The sequence below is a fragment of the Drosophila simulans genome, chromosome 3L (genome assembly GCF_016746395.2).
Source record: "Drosophila simulans strain w501 chromosome 3L, Prin_Dsim_3.1, whole genome shotgun sequence".
Lineage (NCBI taxonomy): Eukaryota > Metazoa > Arthropoda > Insecta > Diptera > Drosophilidae > Drosophila > Drosophila simulans.
In genome coordinates this window covers 4,904,645-4,926,684 of record NC_052522.2, presented here as the reverse complement: position 1 = coordinate 4,926,684, position 22,040 = coordinate 4,904,645, and the positions used below count along the sequence as shown (strand labels likewise).

Sequence of the window (22,040 nt, the reverse complement as noted above, 5' to 3'; positions counted from 1 at the left end):
GCAGGACCTGCAGCTCCTGCTGCTCCTGCTGCTAGTGCCACGCCCCCTTAATCCGTCCAGCACACCATTCATGCAACTAATTTGATTTTTTTTTGCACAGTCCTTTCAAACAAGCTTACTTGGATGGCGTAGGGCAGCAGAAAAATATTTTCATTAGACATTTTGTAAATATGAGCAGCTTTTGCTGGGGATTTCAACTTAAAGCAATGGGAAATCATCTCGCAACAGACAAGCTCCAACGAACTCCACCCATTCAAGCCCAGTTGGAGTGGGCCAACAGTTTGGTGCATCTGCTGGCCGAAACGACGATGATGATTCAACGATTTTCCGCGGCAGCAACTATTTTATCCAATTATGGGCAAGTCCAAATGCGCTTGTTGGAAAATCATAAACTTAAACATGTTTTCTTGGAAACTGCTCTCAACAAATGATTACAGCAATTTTAAAGGAATTCTTTTGGGCCAACAAATGTTTCTAAAATTGTAAATATCTTTAATTTATTTATTTCTGGCAATATCATAGAAGAATTCAATATTAATATATGCGATTTTAAACAAGGAAATATAATAAACAGACTTCATAAGAACTTCTGCAACATTTTAATCATAGGATCAAGGGCGCAAATCGTTGTGTGCCTTGGAAATTAACCCCTGAAAGTAACCAGCTTAAGCACCATAGTGGCCAACCCTACACTGCACTCCTCTTGAAGCCGGCAATCTAATTTAAGTAAATGCTTTTCCACACTTTTCATTGCAGCTCCTTTCTAACGAGTCCCCAGCGATTGTTCCGTTCTCCGCACTCTCCGCATTTCCCAGCCGGTTTGTTGTCGTTTTGCCGGAGGCTTTCGGGTAAGTCCCAAGCTGAAAGATACATTTTTGATTACCCCCGAGCTGCAATTGTTCATCGACTGGCCAGATACTGCACACTCACCTTTCGCTTTCGGTTTTAATTACTGGGGCGGTGGCATTTTTGGCATTATTGGCGGCAGACTTTTTCCATCCCCGGCACTTCGAGGACTTTAACAGTTCATAATTAAATGAAAATTTTGCCGTATTATTTCGAGCGTAAATTTGAGGAGTGTGTGTGGGAAATTTTACGAGATTTCGCACGTGCTTTGCACTTGGCACTGGCCGAATTGTGGACTCGTAAATATTCATTACAGTTCCGTATCCGTATGTTTCCCGGATTCTACGAATCGCAACTTGCTGGGCTATTTGCATAAAGTTGCCGAAAGTGAAGTTGTTTTTTTTTTTTCTTATTCATCTTCGCTTCGGCTGCATTCCTAATTGGGTAGCTGCTGACCTTGGGGTGGGTTCTCCGCCCAGTTCGCCTTTCGGTTTTTATGGAACCGCTGCAGCTGTTCCCAGGCCAAAACTACAGACACAACACAAATCTGGGCTCAGCGCTTCCTTTGAGTGGCATAAAAATGGTGGCAATACGAGGATGTGGGCCGTGGCGAAGCGAGGCGATCCTCATCAATGATATTAAGCGTCCTTAATCCTTTTACTTGCCGCGCTTCACTTCATTTGCCATGGCGACGCAGACATCGAGTATACTTCCAGCACAAGGGAAATGGGCCCCTGCACTTGTTGAAGCCCGTTACGACTCTTTGTGGCGCCTCCAGTGGAGGCCGGATAAGCTGCACCCACTCCTTACGTGGCAATGGCAGCCTTTGTCCGCCATTCGGCGGCTGCACTTGCAGAAAACAAGTAGACCCAGTTTCTTGTACCATTTGTTCTCTGCCTCCATCCGATTATGGTTTAAAAGGATGCAAGAACCATTGAAATTTGAGATAACCTTAGTCTTTGATTATATGAAATATCTTTTATTCCATCATAACTACTTTATTTTGAAAACACAGAGCTGGCAAGCGAGGTTATTATTGTTTTCTTAGTGTGCCTGGGTAGCTCCGTCCACAGGCACTCATAACTTTGGCGGCGCCTTTGGTGACGCGAATGCGTTTAGAAAAACTTTCTACAACTTTAAGCCGCTTAGCAGCTTTGTGCTCTCAGCACGCGCCTCTGACTTCGTCCTGCGATCCTTACACCAACCTGGCCGTCCTGCAAGGATTCATCTCTATTGCCAGATCCACATCCAAAGCTCCGAACTACCCAGTTGCATCGGTCAGCGGTGGAGGTGTGCAAAATTCCGACACTTTTCTGGACGAAAGTAGTAAGGCCATTAATTTTATTAAACTGGGTGGAAAACTTTGTTTACTCCTTTTGCCATGCACGTGGCAGAGGAATGCAACATAAGTAAGAGTGTGTAAAACCAATTATGAACATGTTTTTCACAGACTAACAAAAATCTCTTCATATTACATAATGCTACCGAAAATGAATAATGGAGTTATTTGTTTTTAGAGAAAAATACAAGTTGCTAAAGTTGAGTTCTCTCACTTTAAGCAACTATTTGATTGCTTTGTAGATTGTTAAGCATTTTGATATTATTTTTATGTTCTGCAGATCTCTTAAAGTAAGCAAAATGTGGACTACTTTAATGCTTATAATAAATACTGGACTAATGGGAATATAACTCAAATAACGCCTGCTGTTTTAGTTTCCCCAATAGATTAAATTCCAAGCAAGTTGCTAGCCAAAGGAGTATTTATCGAACTTCCAAGGAGCCCTTCATATATCGACTTAAAGTTCCGAATTCCTGATGAATTCAAGAAGTTGAGAACTTAATTGCTCAAAAGTTAGACCCCAGCCACCCGACAAAGTGTGCCTAACAACAACACTATGGGACAACAAATAACGAACAACAAACAACGCACAACACACAACACACACAAAACACTCATTGATGGGTATCCTTTTTGGTGGGCGTTTGTGTGTTTGTTTGTGTGCGTGTGCTTTGGTCCAAGGGAGAATTCTACAGATGCCGCGCATTGTTCGGGGGCAACCTTTTTTCGGGCCCTTTGATTTATTGGCATCCCCGGGCCAACGCCTTAAATATTTTTCCCACCTCCCACCTCATAGTTTCGCTCGCCAAATCACAGAGGGTTGGTTGAATGCTTTGACCAGTTGCTCGGATGATTCCTTGCCCACCATTCGATGCGGTTCTTCTGCCGTTTGGCTCAGTTCAGTTCGTTTGGCTATCCAAATCACGCTTATTGAATTTCATTTTTATCCTGCCCTGTTCTTTTTGTATCGTTATTAATGGGCCTTCAAGCCCACGCCTCTATTAAAGCTGTGTGGGTCAAAACTTTGGGTGAGCTGTCAAAAGAAATATTTTAAATCATTTTCGAACCCGGAAAATCCCATCGTGGCTCATATATAATAATTTTGCCACTCAAGAGGCAGATGTGTTTTATTAAACATTTCCCGATGAGCAGGCTGCACTGCATAAGCAGCGATTTATTTGATGTCTTGGCCCATTTTCCTTTTAGGATTTACTTTGATGTTTTGCAGCGGTCTGAGTAGTAAAGCTTATGCTTCAAAAATGTATTTTTGGGCAAATATTCGGTGCAGACTTGTTTTGTAATTAAACGAGTTGCAAAAGTGCGGCTGCAACAGGTGCTTGGCACGCATCACGTATACGACCCGTGGGCTGCGTGCGTGTTTTATTTATGGGGAATCCCCTTACGCCCTTCCGTGCAATAAGCAAATGAGTGAACAACAAACGAGCCAAGCGGCAGCAGCCAAAAAAGCCTCAAGAAAATGACGTTGCACGCACACGACGTTGAAAAGTCATTAAGTACAAATGACGTTGCTCACTGCAAAAAGCCGTTTCCAAAGGGGGCGTGGCACAGTGGGCCGCCAGTTGTGGAGGGGGAGGCTCAGGTTGGAGCCCCGTAATTGCAGCACGTTTGAGCACAGCTAACTGCATATTGAGTAATGCCCGCGAGCAAACGACAAGGATGGCAACAGCAGCAGGATTGGTGGCACTGCGAAAAAAGGGTTGTGGATTGGGTCCCGGAATGGGATGGGGATTGAATTGCTGGGCGATTGGGGGGAGGGAAGCGGTGGCTGTTGCAGCGTTTGCCTTGCATTATTTATGACAAAGCGGGCACCAAATTAAAACCCACTGGAAACCAGGCAAGTCGAGCAGAAGTGCTCACAACGGGGTATATCATTAACTTAAAGCCTGATTTATACATTTTTAGAGCAGTTTCCAATGTGCGTTTTAGGCTGAAATAAAACATACTTTATTGAGATAAAATGAACACATTTGAAGTATTTTGTACTTACATATTTATATTTTTATTCATATTTGTTTGATAAATCATTGATAAGCTTTAAGAATACTATCTTAAGTATGAAAGTAGTACTTACTTTATACTTAAAGATATTATTCATTTATGGAACGAGGGCCTCCAGTTGCCATTTATGCAGACCTGAAACCGTATCCTGTGCCTATGCCGGCATCTCAGGATTCCCGGATGCCATGTAGGAGCCATGTGGCTTTCGGTGTGCGGTTGACTCTAGGTCCCTGTATGTGTGTGCATCTGTGTGCTTGTGTTCGAGTGCTGGCTTTTATTTACTTCGCGTAATTTAATATTATACCATGGCAACGATGACGACCGTGTCGTGCATCCACTGAAAGCATAAATAATCTGTTGCACGAGCGAAAATGTCGTGAGTGTGTATCAGGAGCTGCCACCCATTTGCTTTTTGATAAACCCCGCTTAATTAATTTGAGCTTTAAGCAACACGAGCGCCAATCGCTCTTGGCCAAATGTCAACTGGCGAATTGGGCAGCTGACACTTGTCGATAAACCCGTCCGTTGTCCGTCGTCCGTTGTCCTGCAGTCCAAATCAATTAGGAACCTTTCACGTTAATCGCGCCATATATCAGGCTCGCTATCCCTATCTCTAGCTATATCTCTGGCCATCCCGCTCTTATCCCCCACCAGGGCCGTAAGCGATACCCAGGTCTTGACAAAAGGGCCCGAAAAGGTCGATGACAGCCGCCGGAAGTCGGCAGGGGAAAAAAGGACAAATCAGCACGCGACATTTTTCGCGCGTTGTTGCTGGTCCCGGCTTGCCTTTTTTTACTCCTGGGCTAATGAAGGACCAAAGGGGAGCAGAACAAAAGGCGTGAAACCGAAGCCAAAGTGTTAAAGTACGATAAAAAGATTAAAGTGCACAAACAAACACACGGGCACACTGAGAGAAAACGGCGAGACAGCTGCCAAATCCGCAGGCAAATTGAGATAAAACCGAAAATACCCAAACAAAGACACATGAGGGCACACAAGTGAAAGAAGCAAGGGAAGAATCTCAGCAGGCATTAGGCAATTGCTAATAGAAAATCGGATCAGATTAGATTTAATGCGGCGACGGCTAATTTCTGGGTGATTTCTCATGGAAACGGTAAAGTGCCACCCAGGACACCCAGCACCACCCATTCCCCCCATTTGAATCTTTGGCGCCATCGCTCCAAACCAACGGTTAGCTGTCAGCGGCAATACGCCGGCAATGACAGCTAAACAAATGACACAAATGCGGTGGATGTCAGTATGGGGTAGGGTTTTTCGGGGCTGGGTCGCTAGGCTGACACACAGCGAGATGGATATATGAGTGTATCCAGATCCAGAACCCGAACCCGAAGCAAACTGCTAGCGCTGAACGCCGAGCGTCATCAACATTTCCGCTTCCGGCTGTTTATGCTAAAAGTATGGCGACGACAACGCCACTGATGGGTGGGTGGAGATGGCCCGCCCGCTGAGCTGTCAGACGCCTTGGCTGCCACCGGATTTTACTTCCTTTTTTGCCTTCTGGCTGAGGAGGCATCTATCATGTTGGGCCCAGAATTTGGCATCCACCGATTTGCTAACTAAGGCAGCGAAACTACAGGAAACTATTGATTAGGCGGCAATCTGGCGGAGCAGAAGCTGTGATTTTGCAAGATTTCCCATCCGAATATCATTGGCCCTAATGGTTGGACATCTGTCCAAGTATATGCTTGGAAAAAGTATGAAAATATGCACTCCTAAAATAGCTGGACCATTTAACCAAGCATTTAAACAGGTAATAAAAGAATCTTAATTATGTGCGCAACCAATCGAGGCAGCACTTCAAAGCTATTGATGGCATGAACCATGGTTTCGCTATGGCTTTGAAATAGCTTAACATGCTGCAAAGGACTCGAAGAAGGAAGCGCTGGCTATCAATCACGCTCTCCTGAAGTCACACACACACGCAAGCAGTTACAGTCGCTTATACACATACTCGTAGAGAGAGAAGGGGATATGAAATAATTATGCTTAGCTGGCATTCCCGTTGCCATTGAGGTCCTTTTGGGGGGTCCTTGGAGCGTCCTTTGGCGCTCTGGTTTCATTTACATGATGATGACATCTCTGCTTATAAATAATTACACACACGCACTGCTACACGTTGTCGCATACATTTTGATATTTAATTTTTATGTTTTTGTTATCTGCCTGGCAAAAGGTAAATATTCTTGCTTTGCTTGCTTTGGTCCTGTTTGTTGGCTGATTTTTACATATTTATGAGTGGCACAGACGAGTGTTTCCCCCGGGGGAAATGGATAAATCCGGGGAGAAGCGCAGCTCCGTTCGTTCCAACTAATTGAAAACTAAAACGTCAATGGCAATCTCATCATCCGCCAGCCGGGATCATTCTATCCGACCAGACACGCCACTCATTCGCCGCCCGGGGTTATGAAATCTGCGCTTAAAATGTGACGGGTAAAAAAAGGAAGTACTGTATAAGGCCGGGCAAACAGCCCGATTTTTGCAACTTCAACGCGGCTAAGCACATAAAACGGCTTTTCATTTCGAGGGCCGGGCATTGTATCGCCACTGCTCCCGGCTCCAGTCCATTGCTTCGACCATGCAGCCTTTGCTCCATCTCCCAGTTGCTCCGGTTCCACGACCAGGTCTGATCCTAATGTGCTGCTGTCAGAGCCTGTCGACGTCAGCCGGACTCTCGCCAGCTATTTCGGGGATTAATGTCAATGTGAAAGGATTTTTCCTATGCATTGGAACTCAACTGGCGCCCTTCTCGCTCCGCTCCTCAGTAGCATTTCCATTCAGAATCACTCAGAGAAATCATGAATGAGGGATTTTGTGTGTGAGAGTAGCAGATGAAACCTTTTCTGTAAACTAATGTAAAATTTTATAATTATGTGTTATGGTGCCACAAATTTGTAATTAAATAATCCACGTGAGAAACTTACTCCACTAAAAAGCCCTAAAAGGACTTAAATTTTTTCGTAGTGTTTCCCTTTTCCACACCCTAGTAGCTCAGGTCAAAAATGTTAGGAAAATCCAGCCCAGAACTTCCATACTCGCAGACAAGAACACACGCAAGCTTTTCCACCCGCTAACACTTGAAGCAAAAAAAAAAAAACAACCATGGCCAAAAAGGAGGAGCCTCTTATGGACGGACCCAAGCGGATGAACCGCGAATTGGCCCTGATGTTGGAGGATAAACAGAACTTGCAGTTCCGCAACCTCTTGGTGGAGCCGAACAACATCTACAAGTGGACCGGACTGCTGATGCCGGTGGCACCGCCTTATGACAAGGGAGCCTACAAAATGGAGATCGACTTCCCACTGGACTATCCATTCAAGCCGCCTCGCATCCATATCAACACGAGGATGTACCACCTGAATGTTAATGAGCGTGGTCAGGTGTGTGTGCCCATTCTGGAGATCGAGCACTGGATCCCAACCACGCGGATTGACCAGGTGCTGCAGGTGCTGCTGGCCACCATCAATGATCCGCAGCCGGAGAACGCCTGGCACATCGAAATGGCCGGCGAGTATCGGAATGATCCGGTGCGATTCTTCAAAATGGCCGATGCCTGGGTGCAGAAGTACAGTGAACCCCGGCCCACTGAAGAGGAGCTTGCAAAGTTTGCCCGCAAGCGAAAGAAAGCGATGACGAAGAAGTAGAGTGTATACTGTACTACATGTAAATTAAGATGTAAATTAAGTAATTGAAGTTATCAACAAAGTTCCAAAATAGGAAATTTTCTTGTAAATAAAATAAAATAAAATAAATCAAGCATAATTCAGTGAAGTTTATAGTATAGCATCTTTAGATACAGTGGCAAAAGTTGTCTTTTATAGCCCAACTTTCGTTATAAAACTTTATATCCTTTAATGCCCCATTCGGAACTCTATTAAAATCGCATTTGAATCTGCTATATTGCCACAATCAACGCCCATTTATCGACATGCTATTTCCGCCACCAATTGCTCGAAATTGAGCTGATGGACTTTCTCGACCGAGTCTCCCACGGAGCGTCGTCTTAAATTGCTGGCGGAGCTTTGTTTTGCCCCGTAAACTGCCCCTTTTGAGGCGTCGCCCATGGCCATATGACCATCTAATTGGAAGCGTACAGTGAGCCCCAAGCGCAAGGCAGCCAGGACACTTCTGTTCCGGCCAGCTGCGAGATAAATCATCCGGCTCGGCGGCAAACAAGGATGCCCCACGCGGCGTCGCTCAGCGAGCGGGCGGCATTAGCTGCCAGTGTCATTGCCATTGTCAGCGGCATATCATCGTCGTCCTCATCCGCATTCGCATCCAAATCATCCGCCTTCGTGTCCTCACTCGCCGTCGCATTCGCATTTGTATCCGCATCAGCATCAAAGTCCTGCTGCTGAACCGCTGAAAATCCGTGCTGTGTCCGGGGCCATATAAATTTCTGCAATGAATGAATCAACTTTACGAACATCGAGGACACATGCGACTTGCTTTACGGTCCCCCACCGCCATTCTTCACACTTGTGGCACTGGAAAAAACAAGTACTATATAAACAATACTAGTAAATTGGCATAAGTACTTTATTGAATAGGAATTTGCAAACACAACCTAAGATTATTTGGATCCTATATTTTATTACTTCAAAAATATTGCAATTTTTTTTGCAATTTTACAATCTTTGTATCTTTTATTTCTCCCTGTGTAGCAGCTTATGTGTGTGCGTTTAATGTGCCTGTGTGTTTTGGGCAGTTCACTTGATATGCTCACTCGCTCTCTATCTGCGACCAAAACTTGGACTTGTCAATGGCAGTGATGGGAGTTGGGAGTTGGGAGTTGGATGCTTGGCTGCTTGGTTCTGGGATCTGGAATATGGGTGATGGGTGATGGGAGCCCGGGTGATGGGTGATGGGAATAAGCTGCCACTATAATTACAGCAAAGACCAAAGAGCCGGGCTAAAGATATTTGTATCTAGTTTCTTTACTGCTGGATTTACTGCCCAAACAGATAGAGTGTGGTAGGGGATTGCCCGGCGTGGGGAATGGGGGCCAGATAACTGGTGTCCGGAGCAACCATTGTGAAGATGGATTACCATGGCGGCAGCGTCAACAGTTTTTCTATGTGCGAGAATGTTTGTGTGGGCGGGAAGGGCGTGGCACGCTGGGCGGACGAGGCGTGTGTCTTGTTAAAACTGCCAACTGATTATTATCACCTTCCAACTGGCAGGCCAGTCATTGACACCCATTGCTGCCGTCCTCGTCCTTCAGTTGGGTCCTCGAGGAAACGCGATGGTACACTCAAAAAAAAGAAACCAAAATGGATTTAATGATGGAAAATAAAAAAAAGTTACTGGGAGATATTAATTTGTAGTAATTTATTTCTTGAAGTAACAAAGTAGTAAAATATATTACATATTCAAGTTTTAAAATATTGATCTGACCTTAAAAGTAAAAAAAAGTGGTTTATTATTTATTATTTTTTTTTTCATTTTTTTCTGTATAATTTCTGATGCTGCTCAAACTTCTCGGACCCGGCCACGCCCTCCGCCCCGAGTGGCGCCCTCTAGTGTCTGTCACTGGCAGAAGTCGTTTGCTGTTTGCTTTATTTCTTCATCTCCATCCCTACTTTCTCCACTTTCTTCGCCTCCACACTCTCAAATGAATCTTCCTCTGCGGCAATGAATCGCAGTTTTTGATTAGCTACAGACAGCTTGAAGTACGAGGGGTTGGGCGGTTGCGGGGTGGCAAAGGACGAATTATATAACCGTGGCAACCACTTCGAAGTTTTTCCTTTGTTTTTTTTTTTAGCTACTTAATTACACTTAGGCGGTTTGAAATCGAGTTCCACAATTTCGGGTTTTGGAGGGAAAAACAGCTTCCAAATATTTTGTAATTAATAAATTTTATCCAGAAGTATTGTGTTATTCTATTATTATTAATTCATGTAAAATACTAAAGCAAATTTTAAGGCTCAAATGGAGCAATTTTGAGAACGTAATCGATTCACATAATTTAAAGTAAATTTGTTTAATTTACTTTGTACAATTTGCGACGTTTTAAAATGCTGCAAAAATTGATTTAAGCCAAATGTAATAAAGCTGCATAAATGGTCGATCGATTTCGCATTCATTACCAAAGACGGCGGGTGGCCGGGGTTTTATAACAATTTACGACCTGCGACCCATAAAATATGCAGCTTATAAATTGCATAATTTATACAGCACCCCACACAGATAGACAAACAAAGTCAGATCGAGATATGCAGCATTGTTAATTCATATATGAACTATATGAACATATATGAACCAAAGTGCTTACAAGTAAATAAATGGTGCCACGGCATAGATACGGTTCGGCATTGCGCTAAAGATATAAAGATAGTGCGGCTGCAATTACAGGTGCAGATGAAAGCGCACAGATACTCGGGGAAAATGAGAGCTTAAGCCGTGTGTGGAGTTTTCAGCTTTTGTTTTCCGTGCGCACTGCTTGTAAAACCAATAAAATCAATTAAAAGGCACTCAACATGCAAACAATTATATGCAAATTTATTTATACACACACAGCCACAACTAGAAGCACGCAATGCAACGAGTGCAAAGAAAGCAAGCCGAAAGTGGAGTGAAAGTCAAAGCTGCAAAATGTTTTATACCTGTGTTGGCAGGGTATATGCGATGCTCATACATCTTGCTAAGATCTATTCGTAAAATTAATAAATATAAAATTACATATATTTTCCTCAACAGGACAGCACTTACTAGATACCACTAGTTTCAACTCTTGTTAATTTTTTTGTATCCACTTTTATTCATTTTTATGTCTTAACAGTAACACTGTTGATGAAAGATGAATGAATTATATGAGTGCCTTAAAATCACGAAAGAATTTTTACAGGGTATCAAAAACTCGCATTACTCTCCACTCTACTTTGCCATAGTATTTGAATATGCCGTAGAAAGAAAAAAATCCGCAAATAAATATAAATATACACGGACTTCTGGGCAGCAGGAAAAATAAAGCAAAATGGCAACAAGCGAAACAACAACAAAGCAGCTCAAAGCAAAGGCAATGAAAACACTGCGAGGCGTGGTGAAGTGGGCGGGGAAGCAGGACGAAGGGAAGGCAGCCAGAGTGAACCTGTTGCGCACAACAACAACAAGCTGCACGAAACAAATAGCAAAAACAACAATACCGGGACAAAGGTCCCGTTAAAGCTAGCTGCTCCTTGCTGAACGGAAGGAACGGAACGAAGTGGAATAGAAATGGGAGAGGAGCCAATTCAGGAAGCTAAAGAGCAAAGAGAGCGGTTGAAAGCCGATTGAATGGCTGATTGAAGACAAGAGCAACGGGAAAGAGAGCGCAGTTGAGCTGCGCACGCGCTGAGCGAAAGTAGAACAGCAAGCCAAGGAAATTGAAAGGGAAACGAGTGGGAGAGAGCGACAGAGCGGAGAGAAACGCTTGGGCAGCGAAACAGTTGATAGCTCAATTGGCGCTGCCCGAAAATCGTTGAGAATCAAGGGGGTGGAGAAATGAGAGAAAGCAGCCTCGTTAGCAGCCTGTTCCACTTTCCACTCCGTTTCCATTTACCGTTGTCAGTCGTCGCGTGTGCGTGAAAATCATTAGTCTTCGTTAGGCGGTCTTTGTGTCAACAACGTGTTGCTCGCTCCCCGTGAAAAATCGAAAACCAGCAATCGCCCCTCGCGATTTTCCGCTCGCGTTTTTCACCAGGACTAACGACCAAAGTGTTTGTGTGTTTTTCTCGGCCCCATAAGCAAGTGTGCGTGCCAAAGTGCAACAAGTCTTAAGCGTAATTTAATTGCAACAATTTCGCCGCTTTCCACATTTCCCGATTTGAACAAGTGCAAAACACGACTCGATCGTATCGGCCAGGAAGATATATCAGTGTCGCAGTGTTCGTGCAAAGTGGAGCATTCATCTGCCAAAGCACTATGGTCCAGAATTCGTTTTTTTTGGCATAAAGTCTAAATTTTTATGTCAATATATCGTCCTCTAGCAATTATTTTCTAATAGAAAATTGATCATATAAATAAAAACCAAAAACAAAATTGACCGAAAGCTTCACTAAATCGTTTTATGAGCTTTTAAAGTTGAAGTGTTAAAAAGCTGATTGAGAGAATGCAATTTCCGAAAAATTACTTGCTTACTTTTGCATGTGGTATGATCGTTAATACGCATCCAAAAATTATAGTAAAATATGGAAAATAAATGCCAAGGTATGATGTTTTTAACTTATTTAGGTAATATATGTATAGTTGTACTGTTTTTATGTTGTGTGACATCCAATTTATGTGTATTTTAACAGAAAATTCTAACGTGTCCCCTGTGTTTCGTGGAGTATAACTAATTTTCTGACAATTTCTGACAAAAGTTAAAAACGTCAGTTTGTACCTTTAACTATTGTATTTCACGGTAAAGTAATATCTTTTGCCCATTTTTGCTCGTTTTCTTAAAAATTTGATTTTATATAGGCAATTTTGAGTTCAGACATAGCGACCTCCTGGACATTTGGAGGCGTAACAATAGGCAAATAAGTTATGTTTCAGATTACGTTTATTCCGCAATCAACAACAATAATCAGGAAGCGAAACAGACAGAAGATATTGACAAAAAAAAAGAAAATTTTGAATTATTTATTAAAAAAAAACTGCCCGAGTGTAACAGATAACTAGACCGATTTATTTCCAAACATACCAAGTGGATGGCGACAAAGAAAACTATTCTTGTTAGAGATTTTGAAAACTCCACGACGCCGAAGCAAATGGGACGCCGAAACTTATCTTACCAAAATGCAGGAGAAAGATTAAAAAGGAAACTGAAAATACGAGTGAAGCCCGGAATAAGCTTTACAAAAGGGATCGACTATCACATGCAAGGAAAAATAGTCGGATCAATAGGATGAGTGATATTTTCCACAGAGCGATTGATAACTCGGACCCACTATTATCAACAATTAGTTTAAAAGAAAGAGAGAGAAAAAATAGGAAAAACCACTTCCGAAGGCAGTAATAAGTCTTTTGGAAATACAGTATAATTTTAAACCTGATCCATGAGACAAAATATTGGATTCACAATCTGATTCTGATTCGAGTTCAGATTCGGAAATTTAAAATGTAGAACTAGAAAAAGAAGAGGGCGATTATTTTTAAAACAACAATATACACGACTTTAAAAAAAAAAAAAAAAAAAATTATATTTCGTTGACTCCTGAGTCATACCAGTAGTTAATATGGGAGGCAAGAGAGGGCGTGGTCGCACAGACTTCAAATTTTCTGTGCAAACTATTTGTGATTTAACAACAAAATGTACAAAGTTTCAAGTCTGTAGCTCAATTTTTAGACTTTATGCCAAAAAAATCGAATTCTGGACCACAGTGCAAAGAAACAAGAAAAAAGAAAAACAGTCAAGTAAGTTCCGCTTTTTTGGTGCAAGTAAAATAAAAAGGAAAAGAGGGAATACGAAACCAAGGGAATACTCGTATTTGTACAGCATACTTTTTGGCGACGTACAGTGAAATCAAATGGCAAAATTCAAACGTCGTTAGCGTCAGTCTTTTTTATAAATTTTTAGGAAAATAGTCGAACAATAAAAAATGCCCAAAAAATAAGGAACGCAAAATAAATGCGAAAGAAATGCATTAATCAAGAAGAAATTTACAAGATGTGTACAAAAAATTGATTTATTGCTCAGTAACATATAAATCAACCGCAACTTAGATCTACCAAAGTGACAAACAATGTTAAACAAAATTATGTTGTATCTGTTTTTATTGTTTTAACCAAATCAAGCATTCAAAGAACATAAAGTAATTCAGTGCAACTTTTTAAGGTGCATTTATTCAGGAGTCACAATATAAATATTTTTTTTTGAGTTGAAGTCTCATTTAAGAGGCGTTCTAGAATTTTTGGCGCTTCAAAACTTAAAGGCGCAGCAGTTCGTAATGGCAGGTTTTTAGATCAAGCCACTTGACATTTTTCTAGGCTTTTGTGCCGACTTTCGAAGTACTTTTTTGTGGGTCAATGGACGCTCAAACACCCTGAGGACGGTGGAAAGAAGCTGCCAGGGAGGGCGAACACACAATAAAAACGAAAGAAATCATGTTTCTATGATGTATACTTATGCGTATTTATTTATACATATTGCCCTGCTAAGTGGGCTAAACAAAGTCAGCGAATTCCTCGCAGTTGGAAAACTTTTGCCAGACAAACAAACAAGCAAACAAACGAACAAACAAATGGCAGCACCAGCAGCAGCGGCGGCAGCAAACAAAGGCAAACAAATCCCAGGGACATTTCTCGGAATTTAATTCAATAAAATGAATTCCAGCTCTCGGGCACCCAGGGTGTCCTTTTCCACTCTTGCTTTCAAAGTTGTTCTTCATTTTTTCCTATTCTCGGCTAAATGTCGGCAAATTAACTTTGCGAAAAGCTAAGAAAAACGCAAAACGAACGAAATTCCATTTGACAAATCGCAAACGTAAATAGATCCCCGAAAAAGTGTCTCCAAGTCGGGATTTTTAAATGCAATTTAAGTTTGTGGAACTCCCCAGCGGCCACTTCTCCGCACTCCGTTTCCACTGATAAATGGCGGGAACTAAAAGTTGCTAGATTTAACATTAACCTTGTAGTCCGTTCCATCTCTTTGAGCCCACAAAACCTCGTGTAATGGACTCGCAGCCAAAAACTAAATCACTGTCATTGTGGTCGGAGATTCACAACCCGAAATACGAACACATATGCAGTGAGAAACATACAGATGAGGGCAAAAGAATAGTACTGCTTTAAATATTTTGATACCATCTTAATCTCAGTTTCAACAATATAAACTCTGGAAAGTACTTAATCAGTCAGTTTAAGGTTTTGCCTAATGTGTTTTTTATACCATCAAGCAAAAAATGCTCATATTTACTAATTGTGTGTTATAGATAGATTATAGATTAATTAAGTATTTAATTGTTGATATCAAAGGCTTGCTAGTTCCATTATTAACAAGCTCTATTTTTACCATCAATGACTTGCAACATACTGCAAGCAAAAAGTGCTTGTATTTACTAATTGTGGGTTAATAACTATTATTTCCAGATTAATTATGTATTTAATTGTTGTTAACCTCTACTTATCTAGTCCTATTTTTTGCAAGCACTATTATTTCGACCGCATTTGTTAGTACAGAGAGGAGAACGAAAGAGATAAAGTAAAGTGGGCTAAAATCACAGCAAAACTAGGGAGAGGCAACTATTGTTAGGCAATGATTTGCAATTTGTTTGAAAAATGCATTCACAACCACAAAAGACAAACAATCTGAGGGGGAGTTAAGCCGAGCACAAATAAAACCATAAACAAACGCACCGAGCCAAAGCCGAGATACAGATACAAATACCCAGTTGCACAGATGCGGATACGGATGCGGCTGCAGTTTGCATTTTGCAGTTCGTAGTTTGTAGTTTGCGGATTGCTGGATTGCTGGATTGCTTTGGCTTTCAGCTCGAAAAGCGAAAGCTGACAGGGTTAGGGCGATGGAGACGGAGATGGAGGACCGCAGAAAAGCGGGAAATATATAAAATTGCAGACACAACCGTCAATTGCTGGGCAACCAAATGTCCACCCATCCCGTCCCAAGCAGAATTCCGAATCCCGCATTCAGCCTCATCAGCAATCCGCGACAGTTCTTGGCAAACTACTTCTCCGAACGCTCCACTTTCCGCTCTCCACTCGAGCACTCCATCATCAAATGCTTAGAAAAGGGAAGGAAAAATGGGGGAGGCAATTTCATATGCGGCACTTGCTGCACTGCAACTGCATACAATTACAAGCAAGATGCAAAATGTGCAGCCAAGTATCTGGCAGATACTTAATAGCAGCAGCACTGGCTGCAGCACGAAATGGCTTGGAATGCCAAGCGAATTCATATTTGATGTATGAGCCAGCAGCTAGGGATGTTCAAAGGAAATGCCAAATGAGATGTTTAAGCATATTTTGCGCAGAGAATTCTGGCAGAACAGTTAACTCCGTGTGAAAGCTGATTTGGAAGCAAGGAAAAGCCCGGAAAAGTTGCGAAATTAAGAAGTGTGTAGCAAGAGCTGGAGGAAATGAAGAAGAATACAAAGTGCATTGATTCACATTAGGGATTATTTGGGAAATGTCGTTAGGAAAAGAGACTTTTCCTCAAGAACTTTATCGATTTCCCTAGAAATAATTAAAGACTTTTTATAACGATTATATGAAAATCCCGCTTGAATTAACCTACACTTTTCCCGACCTGAAACAGTTTTTTGCGATGATGGCTCGCCCGCCAGCCAATTAACATGTCAAGTCAAGTGTCGGAAGTTGTTGGTTTTCGGCTCGCGAAAGGCTTTTCCTCTGCGGCCAGGAGCTTTTCCAACTTTTCCACGCGATTGGCCGCAACATTCCCCGACACGTGTTCCCCGGGCCAACTTTGTTTTAAATCAATTAAATCGCCGAGTTGGGAGTGACCGATCCCGAGCAATTTGCGGCACATATCCTGCATATCGTGCGAATCTCGGTGCGATTCGTAGCGACTCAAATGAAATGTCACGCAAGCAAATGAAATGCGAGACAGGCCGAAAGGATTCAGATCCAGTGCCATTTGCCTGGAAGCGACAGGAAGCTATTAAATCTACATAAAATTGTAGAAATGTGTGGCATGTTGAGCAATTACAACTCCGTGTTAAGGGGGAAATACGAGGGCGGACGCACCTTTCGGCTGACATGCTCATCTGAATGCAAAGCCCGGCCATGTTTCAGTGGTTTTTCGCCGCTCTACCCCTTCGGTCCGCTCATATAGTTTTGTTCTCGTTGTTGTGGAGCTTAAGAGCCGTTAGGAAATTGCACTTGCCGTTCCCTCCCCCCCGCTTTTCCAGCCCTCTTCTCCGCCGCGAAGTGGGCGTGTGAAAAAAGAATTAAAGTCAAGTGAGCGCACTGAGACTGAATACATAAAAGGGGGCAGGAAAATGGGGAAAATGGCTGGGGCTGGGAAAAGCTCGGAGCGGAGGCAGTGAAAAGGCATTCAGTGGGCGTGGCTGCATGCACAACAACAGAAGAAACACAGCAAACAGCCAGCAACATCAACGTCAGCACCAAAGAAAAGCCGGAAAAATGCCTCGCCACCACAATAAGAACAAAAACAACAGCGGGATGTTGGAAACTTATGGTACTCTGCATGGCTATTTGGCCATTTTTTAGGTGCCTTCCCTTCGCGCGAAAGGTATAATTTTCGGCGCGACATTTGACGCGACTGGGGGCCAAAATGAAATGTACAGAAGTTTGCCCATTTCTTTCGCGGGATTTTCGCTTTTCCTGGCCGAAAAAGTTGAAGTCCAAGATCCTAATCACGCTTAGCCTGAACGGGCAATTATTTGGACATTTATCATGGATTTCCTTTTGGAGTTGGGTTGGGTTAGCTCGAGGGAAAAAATCAGGTAAGGTGTCAGCTTGCATAAGATATACATCAAATGGAACTGTAGTTGGCATAACACTTGGTTTCGTATATTTGTAGATGTGAACCGAAAAGGATTCACGCAAATATTAAAGCGTTGTTTCCATCTTTAATACTATCATATTCTGTAAACTTACCATTTTCAACCCAGCCGAATTTCCATATACGTCAGTATACATTTTTTTCGCTCCCAATTTTCCAATTTTTTCTGTGAAAAATTAATTAGCATAAAATACACACCAAAATCAGTTCCGCTCGGGCAGCGAAGGGAAAAGTAAAAATAGCAAAAGGAAATTATGGGACAGGGAAATAGGAGAATGCGGGATAATATGGAAAGGACACGACATTTGGGGCACGGGTCAGGATGGAAAATGGCAACAGAAATTGATAAGAAATCTGATGATTCAACTTGTTAACCAAGGGCGTTGGAGAAAGAAGGTTTAGATGAGGAAAACACCAGAAACTGATTGGTACTGAGAGGCAGGATGGACATTCCCAGATGGAAATCCATATGAATGGAAATTTTTCATTGATTAAAGCATGTAAATCACGGAGCCCGAATATTTGCTTAGGTTCAAGGCACATAATATTTTATTTTTAAGACAAATTTGTTGTATTTTGTATTTTACAGAATAGTTTAGCAAATATTGTTGCCTGAAACCCAAAGTCATTCGCATAATTTTAATGAATAGCCTACCATTTCCACCTCTGTCCGCACAAATATTGGAACCCAAGATATTTCGCCACCGGTGACCCGCCCAATTGAGAGATCATGATGATTAAACTTTCAATTGGCAGTGTCAAGGCGACGGTTTTCCATTTCCACTCTCCCGATTTTCCCCACTTTCACCGCAAGCAAACCCACGCTGATTTCGTGGGAGGTTGTCATACCCACTTCTTCGCCGGGGGGCTCGAAAATCCTTTCAATTTCCGCTGCTCGCAGAGCCCACAGACATGCAAAACGGTTCCGGGCGGAAAAACCTTTGCCAAACCGAGTGAGACAGAGAGATGGCTCCCTAACCGTTAGTTTAATTTGTTAGATTAGTAAACAAATGAAAATTAATTGAAGCAAACGAAAAACTTGGCCCCGAGCGAAACGGTTGAGAGGTTTTGCGGAGGGTGGTGGGTGGTGGGAGTGTAGGGAGAGCCGGGGAAATGAGGAAAAACTTTTTCCTCGCCTGCCGTAGATAAAACGTTCTTCCAAAGGACCTGTCTATGCGTGTGTGTGTGTGAGTACAACAAAGGTAGCTGCAAATTGTTTCTGATCTTTAAGGACTTCAAAAAGGGGTGGCGGTCGCCTTGGTGAAAGTTTTCCCGTTTGCCTGTCCAGGATAATGTCTTGATTTTCGTTTCATTGTGCGGATTTGATTAACTTAATTGTTTGGCCGTAATCTTCGATTTGCGGGTCGCATTTGCCCGTCTGCCGTCTGGCGGGTAAACAATGATTAACGCCGAAACTCCCCCTCGGCGGAAGGACGAAGGATGAAGGATTGCGCTAAGCCGCTTTTAATGGCATTCTAGACGGCACTAAAAAAGTGAAACTAGGAAAAACAAAAGGCCAAAGGGACAACGCACGCGTGTCCTGGATTTAGTTGGTGTTTTTAGTACGCTGCCAGCCAGCGACAAAAGCGCAATGTCAGCGGATTGGCGAGCGTGAGAGCAGTGAGAGCGGGATAAAAAGGATACGTAAGGATGGGCGGGAAAATGGATTGCACAAGCACAAGGCACCAAAGCAAAACAATCGAAAATTATAAAATAACAAAAGAGCGAAAGGCGAAAGAAAGCGAATCGATTGGACGAAATCTTTTTATGCCGCCAAGGATCTGTGTCCTTTTTTATGCTGTGTTTTTATTTTGCTTACATTGTTTTGCCGTTTTTTTTATCCCGCTGTACGCGTCACGTATTGTCAATAAAAAAATAATAATAAGATACAATAAATTTTTACCTTTAACGAGCGGCGAACGGGTAAGGGGGAGCGGGTTAGAGCAGGACATGCGTGTCCTTTGCGCCTCGCTTTCCACGTGTCCCGCCTTTGTGCGTATCGCGCGCCACGCACAAAATATATAAAAAGAAAATAAACACAAGAGGTCCCGGCGAAAGCGAGGCGCATATCCTGCCGAAAGAGGGAGAAAGGGAAAGAGTCCTGCAAAAAGCAAACAAAGGCAATGACACGAAACGATGACGACGGTCCTAACAACAACAACAAACATCAGCAGAACAGCATAACAGCAGAAAGCAAACAAATAAAAGGCGCAACAATTGCAAAGAGGGAATGTGGAACCTTCACCCCCCTAACACCCACCACCCCGCAGGACACCCCCTACAAATTCGACCCCACTTCCTTTGGAATTCGCCAAGTGCGTGTGTAATTGAAACTAGGCACCTCAGCTGGCTATGCGTACATGTTTATAGAGCACAGGATAACCAGGATGCGAATTTATACATTTATATATATATATATGCGTATCCCCCCAGGGAGGAGAAAAGGCCAGTGAACTAATGCGGGGATTTCCTGGACTGAAACCGTTCCAGGCAGGTGAGTGCGGATAAGCTCCACGTTGATGGAAACTATCGGTTTAAAGTGCCAAAAGGTGGGCAAACAAAAGGAGGGAAAATGAGGGCAGGCTTCAGGTTTGTGGCTAATGTTACAAAAGCGGTTAAGAGTTCTTAAAGCAGCTCATTATTACTTTGTTTAGCTATCTTAAAAAACTATAAATTGTAGTAAAATATAGGGCTTTGAATTGTTTAATGTAATTATCTAAATTGCTTTTCCCAAATGCTTTCCCCCTGCTGTTTCCATGAATATGTATGTACGTATCTTGCTGCTAATGCAATAAAGTACACAAATGTCGATTGTTCAGGTCAGTGGACTAAACAGGGGTTCAAATGGCTTATTTAACTTGATGTCCCTGGGCACGCCCACCTGCGACCTGCGACCCCGCCCCCAGAATTGCCCACTCGAACTGAACTAAAAGTCGGATGCATTTTTAGACGGCTATTTGACTGCTCGCCCCGTCCAATTGCAATTCCATTCCTCGGTGTCTAGACTCGAGCTCTACTTTTCATCGAGTTTGTCTTTTCGCCGGACAAGCGGAGTGGATGAGGATAAGTCCAAGGATTCGGGGGATTTTCCGGAGAGGATCAGCAGTCCGAAACAACAACTTTCGGACGGCTGCAGCAGAAAGCAGCGGAAAAATATGCAAAAAGCTTGAGCGAGGGCGGTGGGGGGCGTGGCGCAGCGAGGCGGAAGAGTGCAGCAAAAAATTCGCAATATTTGTAAAAAGGACTACAGACAATTTGCCTTTAAATAGAGCGTGGCACTTCAAACAAGTGAAGCCTTTTCCCCCTCTTTGCCTTTATGCAGCAAACAAAACATGAAAAACGAAGGAAACAAAAATGAAAGAAAAACAGGGCGAATCTGCAGGAAGAAACGGCGAGTAAAAAAAATGAAAATCAAGAAAATGAAAAGAAAATAATATAACGAGCGCATATTAAAGTGGGTTTATTTATTTTGCCCTCGACGCTGTTGCCACTTTGGCCAAAGGTACAGGACACGCAACAGCAGTAGCGCGAGTGGTTGGGAAAATGCGGCGGGAAAATGGGTGGAAAATGGGCGCATAATGGGGGCCTTCGGTGGCGGGATGAACGGTTGTTCCCTTTGTGTCTCTGTGTTTGCTGTCGTGTTTATTAAAAAATAATTTCCATGCTCAACTTGGCAATGCCGCCGATGCTAAGCCGTCAGGATACAGGATAGCCGCCCACATTCAACGCCCCCTTCTTGAGTGTGTGAGAGTGTGTGTGTGAGTGTGCTATCAACAGCTTGCATTCTCAAGTGTCCCCGAGAAAACATTTGAAACAATAAGCTCACAGGACCTTCCACCCTCATGCAAATTCAATAATGCGACATCGACAACAACAACGACGACACTAAATTATTCAAGCCGGAAAACGAAGGAGAAAAAATGTAAATCTGTGATTTTAATGCGTTTGCCAACTGTAAACATAAACCGAAAATATTACAAAACTTGTGCAAACAGGCGGAGCAATAAAAAGTGAAGAAATGCCGAGGGGGGAGGTGCAGGAAATCGCCATCGAAGGCAGGAAAAAGGGAAATGAATACGAATGCGCGTATGTCAATTTAATGGGCGGAAACTGTTTTGCGTGGGCGTGGCACATGCTGAAGTGCTCCGGCAGGCACCCCAAAAGAAATATGAAATATTTATATGAGCATTTTCATTTATTGAGCGTAACAAATGTGCGCAAAACAAGGAGAAATCCTAATGGGGATGGCAGAATGATTCACGGCAAAAGGTGAAGGACGCAGGATTCGGGCAGAACGAGGAGCTCACCTGTGCAGGTTTTTCTGTGCGTGCAGGATTGCCATCATCATA

The 22,040-nt window shown here is 42.8% G+C and overlaps 2 protein-coding genes across 4 annotated transcripts in view; both read left to right on the top strand.

Moving 5' to 3' along the window:
• The window catches only part of LOC6736836 (connectin), a 128,189-nt gene that overhangs the window by 77,149 nt on the left and 29,000 nt on the right, over positions 1-22,040 (top strand). Inside the window, exons 1-2 of one of the 3 annotated variants that reach the window (XM_016170172.3) lie at positions 12,091-12,116; positions 13,571-13,601. Coding sequence is in view for 1 of the 3 variants with exons in the window: in XM_039294411.2 (XP_039150345.1) it covers positions 12,403-12,410 (8 nt within the window). In the remaining 2 variants the exon portion in view is untranslated. Of the gene's footprint in view, positions 1-756; positions 849-12,090; positions 12,117-12,360; positions 12,411-13,570; positions 13,602-22,040 lie in introns of those variants that run through there. The other 2 variants (XM_016170173.3, XM_039294411.2) reach the window with 2 other exon arrangements.
• On the top strand, positions 7,110-7,997 carry LOC27206248 (ubiquitin-conjugating enzyme E2-18 kDa). The gene has a single exon (XM_016170171.3). The coding sequence runs from the start codon at positions 7,325-7,327 to the stop codon at positions 7,865-7,867; it is 543 nt and encodes a 180-aa protein (XP_016030493.1). The 5' UTR covers positions 7,110-7,324; the 3' UTR covers positions 7,868-7,997.